Source organism: Halictus rubicundus, chromosome 11 (assembly GCF_050948215.1).
Source record: "Halictus rubicundus isolate RS-2024b chromosome 11, iyHalRubi1_principal, whole genome shotgun sequence".
Taxonomy (NCBI): Eukaryota; Metazoa; Arthropoda; class Insecta; order Hymenoptera; family Halictidae; genus Halictus; species Halictus rubicundus.
The window spans coordinates 6630746-6641928 of NC_135159.1; the positions used below are offsets into that span (position 1 = coordinate 6630746).

General features: G+C 32.2%; 1 protein-coding gene across 3 annotated transcripts; it reads right to left on the reverse strand.

The window, feature by feature from the left end:
• Positions 1 to 129: 129 nt before the first annotated feature.
• Positions 130 to 7575, reverse strand: LOC143359234 (SET domain-containing protein SmydA-8). 3 transcript variants are annotated; one of them, XM_076797035.1, is made up of 10 exons: positions 7260 to 7575; positions 6306 to 6510; positions 5240 to 5494; positions 4465 to 4719; positions 3796 to 3949; positions 2883 to 3039; positions 2021 to 2373; positions 1464 to 1567; positions 877 to 1104; positions 131 to 494 (listed from the first exon to the last, which is right to left on the reverse strand). In XM_076797035.1, exons 2-9 carry the CDS (start codon positions 6444 to 6446, stop codon positions 961 to 963), a joined length of 1563 nt encoding a protein of 520 aa, XP_076653150.1. In that variant the 5' UTR covers positions 6447 to 6510; positions 7260 to 7575; the 3' UTR covers positions 131 to 494; positions 877 to 960. The 3 variants fall into 3 exon arrangements, with proteins under 3 accessions (XP_076653151.1, XP_076653150.1, XP_076653149.1); XM_076797036.1 differs by lacking the exon at positions 7260 to 7575 and having other exon boundaries at positions 130 to 494; positions 5240 to 5490; positions 6306 to 6446; XM_076797034.1 differs by having other exon boundaries at positions 6306 to 7575.
• Positions 7576 to 11183: the final 3608 nt, after the last annotated feature.

The following is an 11183-nucleotide window of genomic DNA, read 5'->3' on the forward strand; positions in this document are numbered from 1 at the left end:
GGTATAGTTAAATTTATTTATTTGTTTTAATCGCCACAGTCTAGAAAAATTGGGAAGGTAAGAATATAAACGGGGTTCGTAAGTTTTAAAGCGAATATGCAAGAATACACAATAAAACAATATTAACTTGCGATAAATTTTATTATTATGGAATTGTTGAAAATATTGCCGATTGTACAGAACACATTTGTGCTCTACGAATCAAATTTCTACGAACGCCTTCTAACATGTTCTAAATTCTAAATTATTCCATCTTTTAATAACGAGGTCAAAGTTCGCAGAGATACAAATTCAAAACACTTCTTAGAATACCATTAGAGAGAACGAATTATTAACCAGCCCTTATGCTATTCAATTTCAAATAAAAAGAAACCTTCAATTTTGCTGGTAATTGTCGGTAGTTGGAATCAGGTGGAAAAGTACTTTAATCCTCAGGATGTATTATAGGATGTGCATACATACGGTGTGTCACGCACTAATTTCGATACACCTTCCTAGGAAGAAATAAATAGTAGATATTTTGCTTTAGGTCGAACGTGTGTTTTTAAAAAATTTTTAATTTGTCCCTCGACCGTCTGAGTTAATGTTACGCGAAATATGTATAATTTGGAAACTATTTTAGACATGATATACTTCCAAAATGAATTGACGATTTAGTTATACAATATAAAACAATGTAGGGAATGTTTACGTTTAAAATATTCCAAAAATATTAGTTTAAATATAAAGTGATCAATTATGCAACATTATTTTTACTAATAAAATAGCAAAATAAATTTCGGAAATTAAAATTCCAACTGCTCTATCAACAAGCTATTTTGTTGGCAGTCTTGAAACAAAAGAGATTTGAAATTGTAATTACTTGTTTTGCATTACCTTGTCTAGAACAGTGTGAAACAAACGTTTGAGAATAGCAAACAAATTTATTCAGCCATCTGGAGATGACTGTTACTCGTAGTTTCAGGATTTTATGTTAAAATATTTTAAAATTTCATTCGTCTTTTGTAGATTGTGCTTAGATTGGTATGCTATTTTGCCTTCGGGTAGAACTTTGGCTTCGTATTTCAGTAGCTCGTAAGATCTAAGTAAACAATTCTTTGATTCCTGTAAAAAAGAAAACATTATATTGAAGTCATATTATCGTATAAAAGGGTAATAAATAAAGAATAATATATTTTCTCTCTATTTAAATGTAATTTAATCTCTTCAATTTTAAGCCCTTAGAAATAAAAATAAGATGAAATGGAAAGATACTGAAGAGGGGCTATTTTTCAGTTTGGAAAATAAAAACATCATTTATAATTATAAATTGGAAACTATTCTGTTAGAAGTAGTATTTAGTTGACTCTACACTTTCGACCTCTATAACTCAAAAAGTTTAAACGATATCATAATCAGGACATTGAGTTCTATAACACTATCTAATTTCGTTAAAATCTTCTATAGTATAGTAAAAGGTTTACCGTTAATAATACTAAAGTGTCCTCCTCTTCCCAGTGTCTCTTGCTAAATTCTGCAAGGACTGCGTGCATTTCAAAAAGAATTAACCCTCGAATTCGATTTTCAGCTGAAACATAACATATTCAATCATGACTAAGGTATGTCAATCATGTCTCTGTCGTGTGTCTGTCTCTGTGTAGAAACAATTTTACTTTCCAAAAATGTTGAATATTCTAATCTATATATATATGTATTGAAAAGTTCGAATTTGAAATCAGCGAATTTGGAAAAATGATGAATGTCCAACCATTTTAAATAATTCGAAATTGTACAGCAATTCGAATGCAATTAATTAACTAATTTTTTTTTATTGCATAATCCAAATTCGTGGCATTCATTGCATAGTACTGTGGATATAAATATCTTTAAGTATTACTAACTACCATAAATATAAATAATTATACATAATTTGTAAGTATAAATATTTTTCCTTTTCCCACAATTTCATCTCGATATTATTACAAATTGATTAATGATACGTTTAGGAGAAAAGAATATATTTTCAGCAGCAATAAATTACCAGGTGCGATAATTCGAAGTATATCATCAAGCTTCTTGCATAAATCAATCTTATCGCCCAGAAGAAAGTCATTGACCATTTCTAGTCCATTCTGTTGTCCAATCAATTGAGCCAAAGCAACAATAATGTCGATATTGTAAAAGTGATTTGGATGTAGAACTTCCTTGTAACGTTCCAAAAATTCTTTACACGCCGTGATGTCGTTTTTCTTCATTTGCGAGAGGTCTATGCCAACCCTTTCTAAAATTTGTTCTACCTCTTCGCAGCTCATCGATAATTTACATACTCCACATACGTAAGGTTCCGGTTCTGTTCCGAGGAAAGTTTTTGGCAAGACGTAGCCATAACAACCCCTACAAGTAAATTGACAACTATGAAGATTTTTCATTAATTTTCATAAAAATGTCTAGTGTACATTTTAACTTTTTTCCGTTTCGATGATTTCTGGAATAGGCGATCCTCATAGATTTTTCTAAACAACAATTTGACTGTTTTCCTCTATTTTTTTTCGTTTCTGAAATATTTAATTTTGAAATAAACGTCAAATTTTCAACTTTAAGAATTTTTTCTGCTTCAATCGTAAAAGTCACTCCAATATATTTTGCGTAGAACGATTATATAAACTTTTCCGTATGCAACAACACATTTCTGTACAACATTATGAACATTATGTTTGAAAAGAACAATATATCTTCAACGTGTCAATTTTCTTTGACATTGTTCAGTTTATTTTAAAAATCTAACTTCTTTCGGAATCCGCCAGAAAAAGTCACGACACAGATTTTAAAAACATTATTAACGATGTGATATGTAGAAGAACATAAGTTATACAGCATACGTTATACAACGTAAAATATCTTACCCTTTATTGCATTTCAGAGCGTTAAACATTACGCCGAACTCTGAAGGGTCCTTGCATCTATCGCAGGTGCAATAAAAGAATTTTGTGTGGAAAAGATGGTGCCTCCTATTTGCAGTACCCCATAGCGCATCTGTGTAGCAGATGGAAAGGTGATCTCCTGAAACACACAATGTAAAAAGATTAGATCAAAACGCACTAGATATCTAGGGTAAGGGACCCAATTACAGTGATTTCTCTATACATGTCGCCAAGCCCTCCATGATAAACGTCGCGGGATTATCCCTACTACCGCGGGAGGGGATAATCCTAAAAATATACCCCGGCCTCTGACGCCGAGGAGTGCAAACATAACACGGCTCGGGTATGTTTCCTGAATGACAAAACCCGTGTTGTTGACAAATATCGAGAATTCACTGTACTGTGCCTATATTAATTATAGTTATTTTTAAAGCATAATGAATATTAAAAAAGAGATATTAAATTTGTTTCATTCACATCATTCGATATATACGCTATATATCTCTTTTTTAATATTTATTATGCTTTAAAAATAAGTATAACTAATATAGGGACATTAATTGGTAACCCCCACAGTAATTTGGTCCCTTTCCCTATATTATTATTATGAATTTTATAATTTTCCAAGAGTAGAACTTCTTATTTACATTTTTCGACAGCTGTACCAATAACAGGGTGAAAGAATTTTTTCATCATCATTTGTTCCCGAGATTTCATTAGTTCAGATGCGAAATTATTAAAGTTCCCTAAGAGTTTGAAAAATTCATATAAAAATATGGTTTACCATGAAAAACCAACCATATATGCGAAATAAAGAACTGCAACTGCACATCTTTAGAGATACTTAGATATTACTATTTAAATGCCTAATTATTTATTAGTGATGTTAATGTACCTTTCGATATAGGTGTCGCGGCGTGAATAATTAATCCACCTTCATCAGTGAAGCTTTTCGAACAATTTGCTTTGCAATTGTGCTCGATTAACGATGCTAACTCGTAAACTGCAATGTATGCTGGTTCTGTAAGAGGAACTTCGTGTCCGTTAACCTGTAATGTAGTAATTAGTGCAAATTACGTTTTCGCAATTTTTGAGATAGTCAAATAAGAACTTCGATTTGTTCCAAACGAAACGTTATGGATATTATTGCTATCAGTGTTACGTATTTATTTTCAGTTCGGCGTTTTTCGAGGAACTAACTTTTTGATGTATACGTTAGCGAGTAGTGCAGTGTCTACTTGATATATGTCCAAAAACACAGGTCTGGCCAGGGACAATTATCGGCTGGAAGATACTATTCTTTGATACACTGCCGAACGTAGAAAAGGACAGATATAATTTCGATGACATTTATTTGTATAACGAACGATGAAAGTTACATCCCATTACAATTATATTAACGAAAAATTAGTGTAAATATGATCCGAATTATATCGTGTTTGGTGTCATTTTAATCAGAAAAATTCAACAAATATATTGGTGAAAGTCTCATAAAAAAATAATTAATAACAAAGTGGTTTTGTTGTTGGATTAGTAAACTATGAAACATTGTTAAGAATCGTACCTGCAGTATACCAACGATTTTTGTAATTTCGCTTTCTGTTATGTCATCCGTTTTGAAGAATCTTCTGATGAAACGCGCAATCTTTAGTGTCTCTTCGAAGGTGAAGCTTTGCTTTTCATTAATTTCATCGGTGTGACTTTCGAGCGACAATAACTTTTTATATGTTTCTGGATTGGTGTGTTTCATAGACAGTGTTTTTATAACATTTATGCATTGGTAATTTGGATGTGGAATACCGAACTCGGTGATCGATACCTGTAATTTCGAACGAGTCACAGTGATTAAGCGAATTCTACTATTTAAAATTATGTTATGGAACGATGACATCCATATATAAATTAATTGAAGTGTAAACTTCAATGCAAAATCTACATTTTTCTGATTTTTCACAACCAGGATGTTCTACTTAAAAATCTGAATTAATTACAGTATATGTATCTGGGTATTTGACATTTGTTACATTTTTTGCAGAATTTTCGCGCATGACTATGCAAAGAAAATAGGCCAAAAACTAATCTCTTCCGTTTTCCGATTACCATATCTACTTGATTAGAAAAATTGCATTGTATCAGTTTTTTTGTCCACAAAGCTACAAAACTTGGTGATGGCGACAGGTTATCAGACAGGAGGGAAACAATATTATTCAATAATCGTAATGATTAATATTCGTTATTTATAGACGTATCGATAAGTAGAAATTCCCCTTAAAAATCTCTACGAACTTTCCGGACAAACCGATAGACGTGCGCGCACAATGTATGGTGTGAATAGTCACCTTCTCACTTCTACGAGAGGAAGTGAAATCACATTCCAATCCATGCTGTTTGCAGCTCGGACAAAGAGGCCATCCGCATTTTGAGCAAGGTATAGCACTATCTTTATATAGCGCCGTGAAACACCCCAGACACACGGGAACGGAATTGTGCATGGGGCCAGCTAACAGAGGTTGATTATCTTTCAGAATGATTTCTCCTACCTTGATGTTCCTCGTGGCCACATAGTGACGGCCCAAAACCGGGTTCTCTGCTAACTTTGAAAAGAAATTTTCTGGTGAATTTCAACCATCAAGAGTACTTAAATATTAACCCCCCCCCCCCCCCCCGCACTGTAACATCGAATCAGACTCTTGATATCGATCAGAATCTTCTAAATATACAGAGTGGAGAGGCACCTAACTTGATCACCACGACTAATTTCTGAATTATGCATTGTACAAAAAAATTATTTATACAGATCCTACGTTCTTTACATTTAGGAGATTTAAAGGTCAAATTTGATTTTTTAAATGGAACCCTATATTTTTTATGCGCCATTCGATGCAGTTTTTTATTCTCTGTGAAAAACTATCAACCCATGCATGGCGACAAATGATTAATTTAGCAGATATTTTAATTTAAATATTGCTAAGAAAACCTCACTCCCTTACTAATCGTATCTTCGTATACCAATACGACCGCACCATAAATGTTTTCTTAGCAATATTTAAATCACTGATCTTTTTAAACTAATCTTTTTTCGACAGGTCAATGTTTATGCAAGTGAAATAATGTATTGTCAACGCCAGGACTCTCAAACGACTCGAAAGGACCAGACGAGGATTTCAGATTTTAGGTTTTACAATTATTAAAGACAAAAGAATTTTTGTAGAAATTCAATGGAAAAAATCAATTGAAATCACCATATAGCTTAATCGCGATCGTATCTTATAATTTTTGTAATTGCAATAGGAAATTAATAAGTACTATACCTTCGATGCTTGGTAAATCTATCAATATTTTCAAACAAAAAATTTTAGTTATGTGGTGACGTAGAAAATTGTTTATATCAAATAATAACTTTACCTTGTAACATTTACAGATCTGAGCGTGCTTCTTCCAACCCTTCTTCTGATGTTCTTTGCTACAGTAATAAGTACTTTCACAGGCACTGCACTTATGAGTTGCAAACTCTCCACAAATGTCACAAACATTTTGAGACTCCATTGATCGAGTCTCCGAAGAGCTTACTTTTCTGTTTTCTCGAAAACGCAAACTGAAAGAATGCAGTCTGCAAGTTTTCTGTCACGTTTTAGTAAATCATTTGATCAAGAAAATTCGCCATTTCGTCGAAAACATTTAGACATCTGTTTACAGAATTTTAACAAATAGATAATTTCATTCGATTGAAAACAGAATAATATTCGAATTTGCAAAATGACGAAATTCTAATTGTGTTCTAATCATGTGCAAACGCTTAAATAGAAGAAAGTAATTATTTTCAGGTATTCGTTGCGTGTTAGTAACAACGGATAACAAGTTGAGATTTTATATTGACTAAAATGTTCAGTAAATTTCCATCTTCTTAATAGATTCTCGCGTGTTGATTAATATTGTCAAAATATAAACGTCTTCAGAGCTAAAAATTTTCGTTTTACTGTAAAATTCATTTTTTCGAGAACCACACATAAGATACAAATTATAGCGTTGCATTGGCGATAATTAAGTATAATTATAGACAAACACGTTAGAAAATCACAAGTGCTATACTTGCTCGTTTTCAAACTCGATATTCAAGAAAACGAGCAGCATTCTAAAATTTACTATACTTTCGCTCCAACAATTGCGCTTTTGTATTCGGCGCTATATATTTAGACACGCCGTATGTAGCCTACTGCTTCATTATTGTACATTATAGTACATCCGAGTCTGTTTCATCTTATGTAATTGTCTCGTGTCTCTATTCTCTGTGTATCAAACGTTTCTACCAATTGTTTTTCACTACGCTGAAAAAAAAATTATATTTCGAATATTGCATACTTATCTGTGAAAAAAACAAGACGATCTCGACCTGGTTGATACGAATTAAAAATACTTTATTAAAAAATTGCTCCGTTCAAACGTGTAATTATCTCATTTGAACCGATATTCGATGGCGCACGTTGCTTTCAACAAAGTCGCAAATTATATTTCAGATTTGATATGGTTCACGTGACAACGAAGTGAATTGAGCAACTACTAGACGTGATAATTGCTCGATCAACGTTCCATAACACACGGTGTCATAGAAACCACGATTATGCGAGCCGGCGATCGTCCGTCTTCGGAGAGAAGTGAGCAGTAACTAACCGGGTACCGGTTTGCTCAGGAGGAAGTTCATATCATGAATAGGGTTTATTTATAGACAAGCGCAAATACATGCTAATCCATGCCGGCTTATGTACAGCGACTCTTATTAATGTTCGGGCACTATTTAAAAAACGATAACTTTTTAAATATTGAACCATACGAATTGGATTTTTTTAGAAGTTTACTACATGATGTGCAAAACATTGTGGAAAAATTGCAATTACTCGGAATTACGTGAGAAAATAAAGAAGGCACATATGTATATTGAAAATTTAAAAAATACATTTTGTAGATCTGTATCAATTATACATCAAAATTGGTCAACGTTGCAATGAGCTATAAACGTTTAAAGATGGTGAAAATTTTTCCCGATTTTAGGCCTGTAACCGTAATAAGTCTAAGGGTTAAAGTTTGCTATAGGAAACCAGAAATTTTTAACTTTTTTAAATGTAATCCCCTAGATTTTGGCGAGAAAATATTGAAAATCCAAGTTTCAATCGTAGGAAATCACTAGTTCAAAAGTTATGCGTGTTTAAAGATGTGCGATTTTCAGCGTTTTTGACAGGTAAGGGCGCCGCCATGTTGGTATCGCTCGTTAAACAACGTACAACGGTCACGACATATCAACAGTATATGATAGTGATCTCCTACGATTGAAACTTGGATTTTCGGCATTTTCTCGCCAAAATCTAGGGGATTACATAAAAAAAGTTAAAAATTTCTGGTTTCCTGTTAAGCTAATCTAAGGATTCTTACATCTTTCAATGCCTGTCGTTCTTTTCCGCATCAACCGATTTTGATAAAATTTTCAGAATATGAATAATTGATACAGATCTAGAATACGTAATTTCTAAATTTTGAATATAGGCCCACATAACATAGTTTTAAAACCAATTGCAATTTTTCCACAATTTTTTTCACGTCATATAGTAAATTAATGTTTCAATCTTGTCAAAAAATTCCAAGTCGTATGGTCCAATTTTAAAAAAGTTATCGTCTTTTTAAGAGTGTCTGAACATTAATAAAAGACACTGTATTTAATCACGCGCTGTATTTATTTTATACATTTGCGTTTAGTAGCAAAGACGTATTTAAGTAATTATCTGCATTGTTGCTTTTATTTTAGAGAGAAGAATGTTGTGTCGAGCAGAATTGGTAGACAATAATTTTCTACTTTGTTCCTCCTATTTTATTCGGCTCAGTAGGCATTCATTATAATATGTTTACGTTATTGTATTTATTTTATTGACTTCAGAATTGAATGTCGTCTTTAGTATAGTAAATGGCTAATAGTAGAACTCTGTTATTGTGACAATAATTTTTACAGAATAGAAGAAATTTTTTCTTTTCGTTTTCATTAAATCAATTATCTTAGTCGGCTTAATTTATTAACCACAATACTACTTGATCACCGTAGGAAATCATTTTTCTTGAATTAGGTAATTTAAAGACGAAACTCAGCTGGAGAATTTAATTCTAATATTTTATTGACCACACAGCCTTAAAATCTGACCATACACAACATGCCGTCGTACGCCATGTTTACGCGCGTATGCGATTCCTCAGAATGCGTGAAAAGCACCGCTTCCTTTCTTTGAACATTACACTAACTAACTTCATTATCGTGATACATTGCGTTTCGCGAAGAAAAACACATCTGTACCGCTCATACTTTAAAATTTGAAATTGTTTTCACCTGCTTTGCGCTATCGTCGAAAAACGCAATTGTCATTAGGACAAATCATTTCTAAATTTAATCCATTACAAATTTCATGTTAACGAATGTAATGTAAAATGCCTATGTTGTTCATATGCTGAACGAGCTTTATTGTTATGTTATGTTCAAGTATATGAATGAAAAGTCCGTTCTGTTGGAGTAGAAATATGAAATTTATAAACAATTGAGATAAAATAATATTTTTAGGAATTTTCTCTGTAATCTGCAGTAAAATTAACATATTCAATGATACGTTAATAAAATTCAATTGATCACAATCGTTCAAAAGTAAAATTATTATGACGTAACACGAAAACAATATTTTTCACTCAATTCGATATTTGACCAGTATGGGAAATGTAAAAATAGTAATTTTTGAATAATAATTTTTCCTTAACATACTCACGGTAGCAAGAGGTTGCACAAGTTTCGTTTGCATCTAGTTAATGTTGTGTTTGTGCAACCTACTTGTAAAACGTTTCAATTTCATGAATAATTTTCAGATTTGTACAAACTGATATGTAAGGACTTACTTTCTTTGTTAACATTTTTCTCGGCGAGTTATCTGTTTCCACTAGCTTCACAATAATGGTTTAATTATTATTCGTAGTAATAGTTGGCAAGCGTATCACAATAGAGCCTCTCTCATCCGAACACTAAAGCTCCCAGTAGCCTAATGTTCAAACATTTCGTTTAACCAAGTGTGTTCTAACAACACATACATTTTCTGCTGTAAATAAAATATTCATATTAAATTAAACGTGGAAGAATTTATCAAATAATTTCATATGTTACAGTAACAATACGCGAGTGTCCCCCAGCAACAAATGTTTCTGTTGCAAACAATTTAACATGCAAGAATTAATGAAATCATTTCATTATTTAATTGAATTTGTAAACATTTATGAAAATAATTCTATTTTTCAATTGAATGGGGAAAAATAAAAATCGTCTGCACTAATTGCAACATACAGAAGCTACATAGACATAATTTTTTTTTGTTAAATAATTATTTAAGTATTTCTCGCACGACTGTATTCAAAAGTTTATTACCGACTACAAAGCTTTCGTGTTAATTCGGATATGGGAGGTTCTGCTGTGTCAGCCATTTTGTATTCAACAGACATATTCTGTAATTGACAGTTAACTTTCGGACTACAAATTTTGAAATGAAGATGGGGAAAAGATTAAAATGGAAGGAAAGGAGAGAGGAAGAAAATTGGGTTACAAAATTAGGATTATAATTAGGTCTGAAATGTTAAACGAAAGGAAAATATCAATTCACGCATTAAAATGGTTCAGGTCGTCATTTTTACAACCTTCGATATTTTGATTTTTGTTATTCTAAAAATTAAAAAATGGCAATTTTTAATGGCATTACCTTTTTTTTGGCAATTTGGATATTAGATCGGTTAAAAGTGTAAATGTTATGCAGACACAAGCATGCCACAAATAAAAAGGTAAAACAATGCAACATAAGCAACAACAAACAAACTGCTTTCAGAACAAAATTAAACTGCAGAATCTATATTCTAATCCTGTTCGAGCACGGTAGTTATAAACGTGTACGCTTTGGGACAAAATTCGCAGGAGAAAATTGATACTTGAATGGCTTATACTAAAATTGATTAAGAATTGAATGAAATTCGATGTGATCGAAGCTACCATTTATGTTTTAACTTGTCATTTGCGTGAACCAATGCATTTGATTAATATTACCTGAAACGATAATGGACATTAGTGGAGTGGAAACACATGTTTGTTTAATATTCAAAATATTAGATCGTCCCAAAAAATTTTTTTAGCTCCTGTGCCTTGCAATTGATGCACCAACTTCTTATTTTGCATAAAGATCCGGAGTTTAGCGATAATTGAGATTATCATTGAAAACAAATTTT

What these genes read in the sequence shown, in the direction of transcription:
- LOC143359234 (XM_076797035.1), bottom strand. Translation starts at nt 6,446, where the DNA reads ATGGAGTCTCAAAATGTTTGTGACATTTGTGGAGAGTTTGCAACTCAT. An exon ending in AGATCTGTAAATGTTACAAG is followed by an intron (nt 5,495 to 6,305) that starts GTAAAGTTATTA and finishes TTCTTTTCAAAG; the next exon opens with TTAGCAGAGAACCCGGTTTT. An exon ending in ACTTCGAATTATCGCACCTG is followed by an intron (nt 1,568 to 2,020) that starts GTAATTTATTGC and finishes GTTATGTTTCAG; the next exon opens with CTGAAAATCGAATTCGAGGG.